The sequence below is a fragment of the Lissotriton helveticus genome, chromosome 5_1, assembly GCF_964261635.1.
Source record: "Lissotriton helveticus chromosome 5_1, aLisHel1.1, whole genome shotgun sequence".
In the NCBI taxonomy this organism is placed as follows: domain Eukaryota; kingdom Metazoa; phylum Chordata; class Amphibia; order Caudata; family Salamandridae; genus Lissotriton; species Lissotriton helveticus.
Genome location: NC_136065.1, coordinates 1485724033 through 1485741075, shown reverse-complemented (window position 1 = coordinate 1485741075; position 17043 = coordinate 1485724033). Strand labels below are relative to the sequence as shown.

Genomic DNA, 17043 nt, shown 5'->3' with positions numbered 1-17043 from the left:
GTCCCTCACTACAGTTGCATCTGTGTCTCTGTGGTGGTGATGAGGCAGGAACCAGCCTTTGTGAGGAGTCAGATGCTTGTGCTATGCTGGAGCTCCTCAGGGCCGGACTGAGAACCAAAACCGGTCCTGGCAAAGTGCTCAGCCGGCCCCCTGGGGGTGCGACTGAGGTCTTTGCCGGGGCCGGTATTCGGCCGATTTTGTTACAGGGCCGATTTTGCAGCTATGCTGCAAAAACGGCCCTGTAACAAAAACGGCCCCCAGGGCCCAAAACCGACCCCCACCCTTGCGGCGCACCGGGGGATTGCCCGGTGCCCGCAACGGCCAGTCCGGGCCTGGAGCTCCTTCGGGGGACATATGATTGTTAAATACAACGAGGGAAAATATTGGCCTGTAAAAGGCAGAATGTGAGATTTTAAGGAGACAAGAAAATGGCAGAACCATTTCCAGTACAAGCTACAATCTGGGCCCAAATGTTTAAAAATCTACAACACAGGGCAGACAGAGGAAAAGCAGAAACTCTACAAGTACGATTTCGGCCACGATGAACTATGTGCACCTTTGCTTATACAATAATGGCATTGCACTTTCCTTCTTTTGACGCAAGCAACTGGTGATTAGGAGCAGGGCTATCAGGTGCAGTGGCATCGAGCCTGGGGACTAGGTATCCACTTCAACCAAGTTATGGATTTATTATACTATTTAAATCAGAGAATAGGTGCCATTTCCACTGCATGTGCTGGGCCAATGTCCCACCTGCCTCGCCACTAAGGTTGCTGTGGAGATATACGCTTCCCTCTCTTCTAACCCCAGTAGAGTCAGAGATAATCCTCATACTATGTGTGATAAGCCCAGCTCATGTTTACTTTCCAATAAAACATCAGAATTGTTTTTCAAAGTTTGTCTAGGATTGTGACAACAATAGCATCACTTCACATCAAAGGAATGCAGCACGGATGTTCTTAAAACAAGACTCCTCGGAAGTAGAATCCGGAAAATATTTGATGGAGAAATATTTTTGGGAACAATGGGGGCAAGAGTCTACGTTCCACGGCAGCTGGTGCTACACGATTCTGACAAGCAACCAGAGATCATTTAATTTTTAATTCTCACTTTGAGAAGTCACTTATATCTTTCACCAGGGTAACGGTGCAGTGAGTGCACTTAGTTTCATGTATGTAATGAATACACACACACACACGAGAAGGGCCTGAGGCCCAAAAGAAATGCACTCACCATACAGCACTGCATATCCAGTGCCTCCCATCTCCTAGCAAGTGAGCAATGTCACTGAGCAAAATAGGGAGGGGGCCCGCAGGTGAGACACTCATTTATTCAGCATGCTCTTTTGATGCTTTTTTTCCTTGACTGTGAATGTGTCCCCCGAGGAACGAACAAAAGGCAGAATAATGGCTGCTGACTGCCTGCTGTTGTTTTCCACATGGGGGCCATATGGAAAAGTCTGGCGGACAGAAAATGGCTCGCAGGCCGTACTTTGAGTACCTACACTCTGGAACACACATCTTGATGCCAAAAAGCATTTTGTAGGGGTCAGCCCACCCAGAGGTCTTTTGGGGAGATTATTAAGTGCATGTTGAACCCCATAGAGATGACTCAACCAACCATGTCCTGTATATAATACTCTAGTCGTTAAGGACTGGTTTAAGTCATGGTCCATTCTTTCCACAACCAAATTTCCCTCGGCCTATATGGAGAAGATTAATGCACTTGTACACCCAAGGTCGTCATGAAATCACGGTACGCATTAGAAGCATAAGCCGGACCCTGGTCCGAGTGGAATGCTCAACATGCACAAGTCCAGAAGAAGAATTGCAAGTCTTTAATGACAGTTCTGAGTGTCTGCTGAGCGCTGTGGCCAAACCCAAAAGAATCTAGAGCATGAATCAACTGCAACCAAGATAAATTTGAATGCAATATCCAAAATCAGTAGACCAAAGTGATCGAGGTAAATACAGCCAAAAGGCTTGTGAGAAATCAAGAGATGTGTCAGCGGTGAACAAGACACGGTGGAGCTTTTAATCTGCTGACAAATGTCGCAACACAGGACGTATTTTTTGGTCTATCTGTATACGTTGTGTCACCAATAATGTTGTTGTAAAAGCTAAATTAGTGGCAGCCAGTCCCACATGGGCGGAACCAACACCTTCATGTACAGCAACAATTAAAGCCTGTCTGTGGTCCTCATTGGGAATCACACAATTTCCAATCCCACGAATAGTTAGAAAAAGAACAGTTTGGTCATTTAAGTGATAAGAGTACTTAGAGGAAAAGCCCTTTTGTTAAGGGGTGCTGTTTTCAAACACATTCACTGCAACCAAGATATCATTATACAAGTTGTAGAGTGTGCAACTGCTGCTATTTTAGCTGTGGCTACTGCAGACTTGGCTGTTTCATCAGCCAGAGAATTCCCTGCAGTGTGTGTTTCCACACATTGATGACTCAATCTATGTATTACATGAGTTTGTGGCAACCTATTGTTAACATCTGCCACTTTACCCAAAGCAATTTGTGCTTGATTGTGCTACCCCTTGAATCTCGGAACTCTTTTTGTTGCCAAAAATGTATATTGTCAAGGAAAGACTGTACATAGCAGTACAAATCACACTCAATAAGCGTGTAGAATTTAGAATCTGCATTTCCAAGTGCAAGAAGCAAATTGCGCAGTACTGTCTCTTAGAGACTTACTGTGAGTTTGGAGGTGAAAAACACCATTTAAAATAATGCCAATAACAATGGTACATGTGGCAGAGTACTGCTGCTTAGAACCTATAGCAGGTTGAGCTGAAACGTCAGTGTAAATTACATGTTTATACTGATGAAGAGTCAGAATAGAGGCGGGCAAAGGATAGATATGCTCATATTGTAAAAATTATTGTGTTTGCAAAGAAGTGTCAAAGACAAAGTCTATATCAATGGCCTTTAAGGACGTAGCCCATTTAATCCATCCAGGATGAAGGTCTTTAGCATTAGGTACTGCTAGAAATGGGGGTCTTTAGTTGGCAGTGGTATACACCCTGTCCAAGTTGGGACGCTTTCTTCTAGTCAGGATAAGGGGACTTCACACCTAAGATAACCCCTGCTCACCCCATTGTAGCTTGGCACGAGCAGTCGGGCTTATCTCAGAGGCAATGTGTAAAGTATTTGTAAAAAAACACACACAGTAACACGGTGAAAACACTACAAAATGAACAGTTTACCAGTTTAGAAGAATAGCCAATATTTATCTAAACAATACAAGACCAAAATGACAAAATCCAACATACACAAGCAATGATATTAATTTTCAAAGAATATCCAAAATATCCAGTTCCTCAAAGTTGATGGCACCAACCAGTGCAAGCACGGCATCGTGACCCACAATTCCAAGAGTTCAGTCAATCTCCATGGAGTCGAGGTCAGCTATGGCTTTGGGTAAGACCCGCAAACAGTACCTTGGAAATTGAAGAGGCCTCAAGGGCCTTGCAGTGAAGTGCAGTGATGAGGCTTTGCGGGTGTCGTTGCGCAGGGGGGAACATCCATTACGACGCGGTTGTTACACCGCGCTACCATTACAACGTGGGCAATACAACGCAAGTCGGAGGGCGCTCTAGGCTAAGGAATAGTAGATTTACTATTCCAACACCTTCCCTACTGTACGTAAATCTTAGTAAATCTTACTATTCCTAAGTCCAGCACCCTACAGCGCAAGTCGTGGTAACGGCTTGCGATGTAAAGCCCGCGTTGTAATGGTAGTGCGGTGTAACAACCACGTTGTATTGACATACAACCTTGCACAGGTGGTGAGTCCTCAGACCCATACGTGTTGCAGATCAAACTCCATGAGTCCGGAGTCAGGAGCGCTGACGTTGGTGGTGCAGGGGCTCTGGTGGCATCACGAGCAGTGGTTTGTGCACCTCACAATGCAGTGTCTGTGGCTGCGGTACAGGCAGCAGCGAGGTGTCGGTGCGGAGCGCTGGTGTCAGAGTGGATGATGCTATTGTCAGTGGGGCCAACATTGCGGCACTGTAAAAGTTAGTCCCATGCCCATGGCTATGATCCAAGCAGTGGCATTGAGTTCAGCAAGGTGCAATGTTGTCAGTGAGACCAGGGCTGCGGTATAGTTGAGATCGGAGCTGCGCACACTCAGCAAGTGGTGACCACGGCATCCTTGCAGGTATCGGCATCGGTGATAGCATCAAAAATATTTTTCATGCAGTTTACAGCTCATCAAACACCTCCAATGGCTAATAACTGGGGTTGGTACCACTTGGCTGGTTCAGTACGCCCGGCAAAGTAGTCCAGGAGCTGTAGGTGAAGTCTTTGCGTCCCTGAAACTTCTTAAAAAGAGGTAAACTCTACTTCAAGCCCTTGGAGAATCTTCTTAAGCAGGATATAGCAAAGTAAAAGTCCAGTCCTCCTTTCCACTGCCTACAGACAGAAACAGCAACAGTAGGCCAACACAGCAAAGCAAAATACAGCAAAATGGCAGTATTCCTCCTGACAGCTCTCAGCTTTTCTCTTTGGCGGGGTCCTCTTAATCCAGATGTATTCTAAAGTTTTGGGGTAAGTGCCCCACTACTTATACTACTTTCAGACTTTGAAGTATGCAGGCTTCAAAGAAAGACTCTCTTGCTTAGTGGAACCAGTTCTGTCCTCTCTGGCCCAGCCACACTACAAAGGGGGGAAACAACATTGTGAAAAACAGACACTGACCTATTAGGATGCAGATTACCGCTCCTCCGACCACTCTAGCTCAGGAAGACCCACCAGCCTGGTGATGGGTCATCAGGTTATGCAGGGCACAATTCAGCTCCCTTTTGTGAGACTGTCTCGGGTGAATGCACAAAACAGTCCCTGCCAGTCTAAACCAGACATTGATTCCACACGCAGGCAGAGGCACCGAATGGTAAAGCAAGAAAGTGGCATTTTCAAAAACACAATTTAAAAACCACCTTCAATAAAATATGTATTTTCAAATCCTGAGCTCAGGGAGCCCCCATGTCAAATATCTAGCTGGTTCCAATTGAAAGTTACACTTGTAAAATGTCACAAGGCAGCTCCAATGATGGCCTATGGGGGAGCTAGTCCTTACAATAGGGAAAACGAATATGGCAGTATTTCACCATCAGGACATGCAAAACACCCCAGTACGTGTCCTAACTTTCACGTACACCTCACCCTACCAATGGGGGAACCTTGGGCCTACCTTAGGGGGGTCTTGCATGCAGTAAAAGGGATGCTTAGGGTCTGGCACGTGGGTGCACTTGCCAGGATGACATGGCAGTTTAAAACTGCACTTGCAGACTCTGTAATGGCAGGCCTGATACATGTTTACAGGGCTACTCATGTGAGCGGCACAACCAATGGTGCAGGCCCACAAGTAGCATTTGATTTACAGGCCCTTGGCACACACAGTGCACTTTACTAGGGACTTACCAGTAAATCAAATATGCCAATCGTGGATAACAAATCAGAATTTACAGATGAAGAATCAACACAATTTGTGTGGCAAAAACTCATGTTTTAATAGCCCACAGGAAGTCGAACATAGTGCAGCTGAAAGCCTAGGGTGCTACTAAAGGCGGACCAGTCACAGCTCTCAGGAGCCAAATTGTGACAAACAAAACATTGGAATATTTTTAAGTATTTTGTATGGACTACGTTATTGATGGGAGCAGTAATTTGTGTATTTTACACTGCAAATGTGTGTCTATAAATATTCAAATGTCTATAGTCTAAGACAATGCGATAGAAATGATCAGATTTCAGAACAAGAAAAAGAGTATTAGTCATTTGAGATACACAAGGTCCAATTACTACCTGGTACTCCAGTTGGGGGAAAAACCCTTAACAGATACGTTAGCATCCCTTTTAATAGGATACTGTGGTTGTATTTGAGGTGTGGACCGTATAGGAATGACAATAGTAAGGGCAATCTTTTTCCCAACCAGTGTTGTTACGATAAAGTGCAGAGGTCAATGCAACGGCTCATTCAGAAGCATAAGCTTGTTTGTCTTTGTCCGGGGCAAGGCATGAAAAAGAAGGTAGAATCACATCCTCACCCTGGGGATGAAAGAACAAAGGGGAGAGGGGCAATCGACCACTGCCAGAAGTATGTCATGAGACTTAGTTAAGTTGTCCCAAGATATCGCTTTAATGGTGCGTTTAACATCACCTACAATTTCAATATCTAAGTGATATAGTCTGTCTGGAGGGGCGATGCAGGTATCCGCGGTTTCAACTGTAATAAATGTTATAGTAGCTTTTGCTACCAGAAATTGGTGGAGAGTCGGCGTACCGTGGTGACTTTAGCCACTGTCGAGGACAGTCACCACCTAACTCCTGTTCGGGAGGAGGGTTCTCACTGTCTGTGGCATATTTAACAGTTAAAGCTGCAACTTTCTTTTTCTGAAAAGGGGGTTTACATGGAGGAGGCCTGTCCTCCTTATTTATCTTTAAATCAGAAGAGCGTTTTGGTTTCACATACTATTCTTGTCTGCAGTCAGATCGCCCTCCTCTGTCCTACTGTTGATCAGACAATTCCTAAAAGGAACAAGGTGCCTGATACCTATCGGGAGTCTTTATTTTAGTACGATTACAAAAATCGTATCATCTTTCAGCAGGCTCCGGGGGCAGAGAACCTCCACTTTGTCTACTTTTCTTTTATTGTTGTTTCGATTTAGCCCATTGCTTTTTTGCATCCTAAATATTTGTATATATTAGTAACTGTAACTGGCAACTCACGTTTGCGGCTGGCTGCTGTCACCATGGCAAGTCGCTGGCGTGTAGCCTAAGACGCTGATTCACCTTTAACATTAGAAAGAATAATTTCGGAGACAACGACAAAATTACCCATGAGTTTCTCATTCCTAACTCGAGGGTAGGACCTGCTCATATATCAAGATTTAAAAAGTATATCTGGATGCCAAAGAGGAGCTCATAGTGGTTTGTCCATCCAAGGATTGTCTAGGCAGATTATTTAAAGCTCTCTGAATTCCATACAAGTGATGGATCGAACTACGACCTGAACCTAATACTCTAGCTGTTAAGGGCTGCTTTAAGTCACAGTTCTTTTCCACTATCAAATTTCCCTCAGCTTGATGGGGAGGAATAATACACAGCAACTCCCAGGGTTCCCATGGTATCCTGGTAAACCTTAGAGGTAAACGGTAGTCCCATGTCCAAGAGGAATGCTGCTACTGCCTAGGTCCCTATAAATATCTGCAAAACTTTTTTTCATTTAGTTTTTGTCCTCATATCACCATAGCATCTGCAGGTCTCAGGATGTTTACTATCCGCGTCGCTGTCTGTTGCATTCAGGTTAGGCCCCACCACACTGATCCAGCATACTGGACTATCGCCTAGAGCAGTGGCTTGTGGAATCATGGGACCTCTTACTCTATCAGAAGTTTTCACATGATCCCACCCAACGTGGTGACATTAGCCCATACTGTTGTCGATCTTTCAGACTTGCATTCAATACCTAGATGACAAGTCCAATTTACTGCTTAAAGCCAGGCTGTAACACAAGGGAGTGAGGGGTCAATCCTGTATTTACAGATCTCCGTCCCGGCTTAGAGTATTAGTTAGAACAAGAGGCCACTTTGCTCCCTGCTCAATAGACTATGTGAAGTCATATCCACTCCCAATAGGACTAATACAGGGTTTAATGTTATAGTAAGCCCCATAACGTCCTTTAAGATACTCTCAATATCCACCCAGAATGAATTGATTCCAGGACACATGAAAAAGACATGTTCCTCATTAGCTCTAATCACACCTTCTACATCTGAGGTGGGCTGCGACACAAACTCTGTGATCTTTTGGAGGGTCCAATATAATCTGTTAATTGTGAAGAAGTGATTTTGCTTTTTATTTGCTGGCTTAACCACAGAATAAAAATAGTTTCAAGTGTTTTACCATATTGGCCACCCCCTGGAAAGTATCTTCCCACACTAGATATGGTGACATCATCTTCTTGTCTTCAGCCTCCAGAGGTTTCCAGTACTGCATAGCAACCTCCTTACTTCTGGATCCTACATCCTAAAGTGAGGACTCAAATTACCAATTCCCCCCGGTCTCCAGGGCCAAAATCACGAGCCAGGAAGACAGCTGCTTATATTTAAACCTCTCCAGTTTTAGCTCTCAAGACAACCCAAGGTAATACCCACTGTCATCAATTCCCCCCAGGTAGCAATCCCTGCCCAACTTAGAGAAAGTCTCAGCCCATCCTTCATACATTCTGGGGTGCCAGAGGAATCCCATATAGGTGAAAATTGGAATAATATACAATACTCAGGATCTTTTTCACCCTGCACCAAAGATTTAATGCTGTCTTTAGAACCTTCATTCGCACCTTTTTGAAAGATTTCAGGGTTCCAAACTTATACAAAAATCCAGTAGTGCCAAACTCCCTGATCATTTCTGCTAAAAGTACTCCCCTTGTTGAACTGTCCAGTTTACTCAGAAGCATACAGAAGTTTTTAAACTGAAAAGCTATACAATACAGATTCAGGTCCAGGAGGGCTAAGCATCCCTTCTAAAGCCTGTGCCTCAACTATTTCCACACCAGCCTTGCCCCGCGAGAGGCCCATTTAAAGCTAGTTATTCTCCCCTGGATCTTATCAATAATTGATGCTGGAAACGTAAGAGGGATGCAATTAAAAAGGTACGTCAGTTTGGGAAGGATCGACATCTTGATGCAATTCACATGCCCATATATTGTTAATGGCAAGTTGTTCCATCAGGACAATATAGTATCTACATCCTTTGCCACCCTTTTCAAGTTATATAGTGGTATTTCATCCACAGCGTTGACTATACCAATTCCTAGATATTTTATGTTTGCACGTACTTCCCCCCTCCAGCCTTCTTAATTCCAACACATTACCTCCGACGTGGAGTTATTCACCAAGTATCCGGACAAGGCCCCGAACTCCACCGCCAGTCTCTCCACCCTAGGCATAGTTTGAATAGGGTCAGATGTATACATTTTCAGGTCGTCTGCGTATATCTTAATCTTACTGCTAAGAGAGGGAAAGTGGAAAGGGATACCCTGATTGCCTTTACTGGGTTGATGTGTGAATGGCTCAATATAGAAGTCAAACAAAAAAGGCGACAGGGGCCAACCCTGCCTTGTACTCCCTTGATTACTAAAACTCCTAATCAATTAGCCATTAAGGGGAATTCTAGCTGACGAGTTTTCATAAAGTTTCCGAAGCGTAGAGATGAAACAGGGCTAAATCCCAATATTTCCAAGACCCCCCACAAGTAGCCCAGCATACCCAGTCCAATGCCTTGGTCGTATCTATCGTGACCCCAGCCAAGTGTATTGAGCGAGCAGTGACATGATCAATAGTTCCAATCAACTGCTGCGTAAGTTCTTAGATTTGTCTCTGTCAGGAATCCTTTCTGATTCGGACACTAATCATGGCTACCACCTCCTCTAATGCTCTGGTCCGAGCAGCTACTACTTCCAGTTTTGTGCTAGTGCAATACAGGATGCTTGGCTACCTGCCTGGTTGGCCTCCAATATCTTAAATCTGTTTTTCATATCCTGTTTTAAACCTACGAGGATGGCGGCCAATGATACCTCAGGTTGCCCTCTAAATGCACCTCCTGCTTCAGTCACCTGCTGACAATGCTCTACAACTGATCTTGGTTTATCTGCTAGTGCAAGAACATTATATGTGTTATTCGTAGGAACTTGAGATACATAAGCCTTCCCGTGGCCCACTTTCTGCTTCGGTATCCATGATTTTGCTTGAAGGAGTAGCTCTACCAGCAACAGACGTGCCAGAAACATCCATGCTGAGGCTTGTGTCCTCTTCCAAACCTCCCTCCGCACTTTGTGGGGCCAGTAGAGTCAGGACTTTATAGAAGGATTTAAAGGGACGCTGTAACATTTATATGGGGGGTTGGTATCTTTCTGCCCCTTGCACGCAGGCTCTTCCCCAACAGCTTTCCAGATTTCCCAAATGTTATAACTGTGGTCTCAGAATCTGCTGCCTTTCCAGGCAGGCATTTCTACCTCTTCATTATATTCCTGGCACCAGTGGCCACATAAACCAGAGGAAACTCAAACCCATGACTTACCCTTGTTGTTGTTATAGCTCTGGTACGCAATGTGTACCTTCAGATCTTGCCACTAACCCTACCAGCCTTATCAATTGGTTGAACTCTCTTATACATGCATAGGGTGCTGGGCCCACATGACTTCATCTGCAGCCTCCCAGATACTCCACAGGATCTGAAGGCTGCTGAATGCCTCCAGAAATACAGCTGCAGCATGTGGAAGGATCTCCTAACCTTTCTGCTGACTTGTGCTGGCGGCAGCATCCCAGCATGGAATCTCCACAGCAGCCACCTCGGGCTAGACACCGCTTCGCTTCAGAGGGCCACTGCAGAGAGACCTTCTGGTGCAGGGCAAGGAGGTCATTTTATAAGGTACAAGGTACAAGGTATTTGCCAAAGGGGAGGAGGGGAGGACGGGATGCCCACGACAACAAAAAAGAACAAGTTCCTACCCGGGAGCTTGCGTCCGCTTAGCTCACAACCATCATGTTCCCCGCCACCCTAAGAACTGCAAATCTTTAGTAACAGTTTTAGCGTCAGCCGATAGCTGTGGCCACACCTATAGAAATCTAGACACATGAATCAACGGCCAACAGAATAAATGTAAACGCATCATCTGAGTTAAGAGGTTCACAATTTTCCAAATAGACACATTGTAGATGTTTGTTTGAAACTAAAAGAGGTGGGCAAGCTGCAGTTGTACTTTTAATTTGCTGACCGATGTCACAACTGACAACATATTGTATTGTCTGCTTACACAGACCATGCCACCAATAGCGTTTTTGAAATAATTAAACTGCAACCGCCACACCTGCTTGGACATATGCTAATCCCTCATGAGCAGTTATGATTAATTCTAGCCTGTGGTCCTGGGTGGGATCACTCGATCCCCCACTCCGTGAATGAGAGCAAAAGGTATGTTAAAGTATTTTACTGGATATTTTTAGGTAATGGAGTGCTACTCCATAAAGCATTCAGGGCAACCTTGATGTCACCATCCACCCTCGTCTGTGAATGAGTAATTCCTGCTACAACAGCAATCTGAACTGCCGCTTTGGCGGCTTCATCAGCCAGTGAATTCCCTGCAACATGTATTCCAACACGCTGATGACCCATTGTATGAACAACACAAGCCCATGGCAAGCATTCTTTAAGATGTGTCGCTTTTCTCCAAAGCAATTTATGCTTGATAGTGTTTCTTTTAGAATATTTTAATCCATTCGAGCACTAATAAGTTTTCAATTAAAAGACTGGATACACTAAAATGAATCATACACTATGAGTGTGGGGAATTCACGATCAGTGTTCTCTTGTGCCACAATTAAAACTTTCAATACAGCCTGCTGATCGGTACAGTCCCCCTAAGGATTGTGTAAAAGTTTAGTGTGGATGAAATTCTCCATTTTAGATGACACCGCGTACTGCTGCACATGCCGTATTGTTGTTTAGTGCCAACTGCAGGCTGCGCTGAAACATCAGTATCTATACTACTATTATAAAGCGAGAACTGGGAACCTTTGAGGCGGGTAAACTCGAAAAGTACACCACCAATCACAACACCCAATACAGCATTGGAAAGGGGAGGTCCAGGAGATGGACATAGGCTATATAGCAACACACCATATACATTTAGGGGGGGAAAGAACGTTAGGGGAAAAGTAGTCCGGGCGTATGCATACAGTGATATGCACGCAGCGTTCCAGAGGCGCAATGGCGTGTGGGCGTGGTGTTACGTAAACGCAGCGTTAGGTTTCCGGACAGAGCACTGGAAGGAGCGCGAGACCGACACAAGTGCCCAGCTGATGGAGTTCCCAGCACGGGGAGGAGCGGTGGGGAGGAGCGGCGATGCGGGTCAGTACTGTCGCGCTAAATATTTGAAAGGAAACCCATGCATTATGAGGCTGTGGAGTCATTCACTGCAGCGGGCTGCAGGCTGCACATTTTCCAATAGCTGGAGTGCCCAGCGTGGGGAGGAGCGGCGGGGAGGAGCAGCGATGGTGGTGGGGGAGGAGCGGCGATGCTGCTGAGTACTCTCGCAAAGCCTACCCGGACAACGTCGGGACGGGCTGCTAGTATATTATAAAATCATACTGTTCAAGAGGCAAAATGTCACTGGCACAGGGTATTCTTGTTCATACTGGAGAAATTCTTGTGTTTACAAATTTGGGTCAAAGACATAGTCAACATCAGTAGCTGTTAAGGAGGTGGCCTCTTGTGTCCATCTAGGATGTAAGGCTTTTGCAATAGAATGCTTGCCTTGGTGACAGCCTCTATGGCTGGAATGGGAGTAACCACAATTATGCATTTCTCCGAGCCAATGGTCTTTCCTTTATAACAGCTGTCTGAACTGCAGTCAGTATTTCTTTCTGTAGACACAAACGCAATTCAGCACTTGAGTATAAATGGGATATATAAGCAATCTGTAAAGATAGGGTTCGCACTCCTCTATTAATCCAAACTCATTATTGACATTAATCATTAACATCTCCAGCTGACCAGCAGCTCTCTTCCACCTTAACTGAAGAGCCACTGCTGCCTAATACCCATATAGCAAAAGCACCTCTCATTGTGCATTTTGTTGTTTGGTGTGACTGCAACCATGGACGTTATTCAGTGGTCGCTGTTGCGACCACTGGAATGCCCCTTACGACTCCTGTTCTCAAAGAAGGCAAATCAGTGCCTGGGGTAGCTCTTCCTGATAGTCGTCAGTCGGGGCTCCACTTTCCTGGTTTTCTGCCAATTTGTTTATTACACAAATAGTAAATATTACTATTTACTATTTGTGTAATAAACATGGAGTACAGTAAGCTGGAATATGACCCTATCTGGCAGCTAACGTAAGTACAAAATGTTTTCAAATTAATGTTGTATGCGTGCTTGTGAGACTGTTTAAATGTGAGTGCATGTGTAAGCATGTGTAGTGAGTCAAAGTAAAGGTCAAATGGTGTGTGATGTCTCTTCCGCAACCCATAGCATTTTGGTTAAATTATGTTGATGTCTACAAGTGGCTGTGTGCGAACTTGCAAATTCCGTTAGAGCGATTGATTCTGCATCTAGTACCGCACCACGTCTCTAGAAGTCTCTGTCAACATATGGGACATGATCTTAGTACAGCTGCCCCTCTGGTCTTCAGTGATGCTGTACGCTACAATGAATCTCTGTTACAAAAAGTCCTATGGATAATGGTGATAATTTAACAAGTCATCGAGAGCTATTAAGGGATTTATCTCTAGGACAAATCTAGTAGTTCAACATTTTTCATCAGGTGTTGGCAGTGACAGTGAAATAATTCCAGAGATAGTGTTGATGCCAGCATCACACCACTTCAAGGCACCTTAATGGTGGCATAATATTTGACTGTGATGGATTACTGTGCATTATTGTAACTTGGGTACTAGGTTCAACATCGAGATGTGTACTCAACGATTAAAACAATTTGTCATGGACTGTTCCTACAGTTTTCATGTTGATTTACGGCAGCCAATCTTTTCTACTTCTGGTATCTTGTGGATGTACAATATCTTACTTTCACATTTTACAATACTATCACAAAAGTTATTTTACATTTACAGCTGGTACATAATAGTGATAGCAGGTTTGGAATAGTGTATGAAAATGTAAGAAAAACATAAAATGAAAAACAAAAATCATGGATTGGTAAGCACTTCTGGTATGTTATTTGCAGTCAATGGTGCTTACTTTTCTTGTTGTACAGAGTACTGACAGGGTGGAATTACTCTAATGTTGGTCATAACCACTTCGTGTATTTGTTATCTTGGTATTAAGTTAACTTTTCTGACTCATTTACAATTTCAGTGTGCTGACCTTCAATCCGAGTTGGACTGCCTGAGTCAGGAGTACCTCTTCTGCCAGACAAAGCTTCGTGAATGCAGAAACCAGATCAAAACATTTCAGGCTAAGAGGTCAAAGGTAAAAGATGCCTACAGTGTGCTACACATAATTAGAGGCCCTTTTGAAAAAGTCCCTGTCATGTGCAGAAGGTAACATCGAATGTTTTAAATATTTGTTTGTTTGTAAAACTTTATTTCGATCACCACGATCATACAAATACTAGACAGAAATATTGCAAACTAATCGGCGATCCATTTCTTTAGTTAAAGATAAAATAATTCGTACTTTCGAACCTTAATATCAAGGAGTAACGAGTTAGATATTTAAACATATTAACGAAAAAGTCATCATTTTGGCAGCTGCTTTTGGGTAAACGCATTCTTACGTCTCCCATGTCACTTAAGATCTGGTTAAATTATGCTATTTCAAAGAGCAGGTTTTGTTGTTACACAAAGAAATTCAAAGTGTTTGTGTGGGACTTTTTTTCATTCAGAGTCTGTCTTCTTTCTGCACATTCTTTTATTTGACATTCACAACCTGAATCCTTTCTCTTTTTAGGGGTGCTGCAGCAGTTGCTTGTTTCCATGTCTGATGATCTTCCTAGCAATAGCGACAGCACTATTCTACATCACTGTTCTACAGCACAGTTTCATACGATGAGCTGGAGTATGCATCGTACAGATTTTATACTGACTTTAGACATAAATTGGGAAAATCTTTCTCAGGAATTTTGGATTTGTAAAATATTTTTTTAAATAATGTTTTATGGAGTATTTTGCCCTTCTTTCAATTTTAGGAAACCATTTAATAAAGGTTCCTACAAATGTTGAAATTATGTTTTTAATTTCTTTCTTTTCTTATTTTATATTCACCATACTGGAACAAGCAAACAAACTCATTTAATCTTATATTGTACGCCACATTGTCTGTAACCTATACATTAAAATGCATAAACATGGTGGAATCTGTTGAAAGCCTTTGGCAAATTACAGTTCTAGTACGCAGTTACTAAGCAATATTTTCTTTATCGAGACAGTACCAAGATAGTATCGCACTGTGCTTCGTGTCTCTGCTTCAGACTTTCACTGAAATTAGAAAGAAGAGCAAGCAACACTAGGACAGTGGTGGTTTCAACATTGTCTCACTACAACCACTTGGTACACACTTTACGAGAGAAACGCTTGGTTGAAGTCTCTTTGATTTTTCACACCACCACTTATGAACTCATAGCTCCCACAGGACAGTGACTGTTTCTGTGCTTTCTCAATAAAGTGGCACTTAGCTGCTTATTCCAATAGTTTTAAATTAACAGACACCAATTGCCCTGATTCATGCTTTACCTAGAGAATTCCTTGATTCCCTTCCGATCACCATTGCTTGGTGTGTACCTTTGCCTTTATCAATAGGGTTGATACACCTGAAGAGATCATTGTATTGTTTTATAAATTCAGTAGGAGCAAAATGCCTGAACTGCCTTAGTCTACCACTGTCCGAAGTTAAACACTACCTAAGCTTGCATATCTTCAGTACATCTGTAGCTGTAGAGACCAACTTGTAGATAGATGATCCATAATGTTAATGTCTTCAATAAACTGCATCAGCACTTGCCAACAGTCTATCTGGGAAAGTCAACTCCATTAGAAATCGAACGTTTGCGATACCACTTGCCATACAGATCTAACGTTTAGTTGTGGTAATAACCGCTGGACTATGCAGCTTTAACTTCACAGGAAACCGTGCCTGCAAGTAGGATTTTTCTCTGGTCCTTCCAGTAATTAAGGCTTCAAGACGGATTCTGGCAAAAAAATAAATACCAGACAAGTGTTAACTGGTATTTTTTTATTCGTTGGGTTGCTCGTCTATCACATTATTGCACTGAGCCACTCTGTGTGTAACACGTTTGTATTGTTGAACATTGGAGCACTTGTTCCCAAAGAGAGTTTGGTTCTATTCTTCACCAAGAGCGAAGCCTGGATTTGAACCAAGGTCCGCAGATTCGAAGTCCACAGCTTTGCAAATAGACCGTAGCTCCAGACTGCACTGGGCTGTAGCTGTAGCTGTTACATATGAAGCACCAACCATTTGAAAAGGTTCTATAGCACCAAGTTTACAATCTTCACCTCATTAAACAATCTTGGGGAGTTTGACTTTTTCATGTAAGGGAATGTAATATAATAAAACTTGACAGTTCTGCTGCTCTTCCGGTACAGAGTTGGCAAGTGTGATTGGAAACAAGAGCATATGATGGTAAGGTAAGGTAAATTTATTGCAGTTATTTAAAACTCACAATTTAGAATACACAGCTTTAAAAGAAATATATGTCTAAGATAAAAATTAGTTATCAAAAGTTAAAATTATGTGAAGTTCATGTTAACGGTTTACTTTTTGTTATTGTTCATTTGAGCTACAAAGTTATGCTCAAGGGCACTGTCGTTCTGTTGCTCAGTTTCCTCGTTTTGTGTTTCCTTGATTCTCTCCGTCGCTGCATCAAGGAATTTTGTAAATCGGCAGTTTAGTTGGGTCTCCTGCGGATTGAAACATAATTTGACTGCCTGTCTGCAGGATTTAGTGCCCTTCTGATTCCATATTGCACGTAGTAAGGATCTCCTTATGTCCGTTAAGCCTGGGCAGATACATATTATGTGAATTAGGTCTTCAGGTCCTGCTCCGCAGAGGCGGCAAGATTGATCTTCTTGATTCCTTTTCCATGGGGCCAGATGAGGGAGAATTGGTGGTATACCGAGTCGCAGCTTTAGAAATTTTTCTTTGATCTTCTGTTTGAGTCCGTGGTCCAGGTACGCTTGAGGCTTTAATGTTTTGTAGTCGTTTAGGACTGTCCACCCATGAACCCTTTTTGCTAGAGTTTCCTTATCTTCTAGTAGTGATATTACTTTTGTTACTTTCGTTACTAACTTTTTAAAGCTTTTATGATCTACTGGGGTGTCCCAGAGGTCAGTCAGTTCGAGTCTTTCTAATGATTCTGTCAGGTACTTTCTTGCGTGTGATCGTTCTCGTCACTGCAGCTCTATCCAAAGGTGGGCATTTAAGGTGCCTTGCTCTGCGTTTCTAATCTTTTGCCAGCATTTTATAAAGCTACCCCTTCTTTCCACTGTTTGTTTT

The 17043-nt window shown here is 43.3% G+C and overlaps 1 protein-coding gene across 3 annotated transcripts in view; it reads left to right on the top strand.

Annotated features, from left to right (window-relative positions):
• Positions 1–14755, top strand: part of TRAF3IP3 (TRAF3 interacting protein 3) — a 356734-nt gene extending 341979 nt beyond the window's left edge. For all 3 annotated transcript variants that reach the window (XM_078644495.1, XM_078644496.1, XM_078644494.1), the window contains 2 exons: positions 13888–14001; positions 14482–14755. In XM_078644495.1, coding sequence (XP_078500621.1) covers positions 13888–14001; positions 14482–14583 — 216 coding nt within the window. In that variant the 3' untranslated portion in view covers positions 14584–14755. The remainder of the gene's footprint in view (positions 1–13887; positions 14002–14481) is intronic.
• Positions 14756–17043: the final 2288 nt, after the last annotated feature.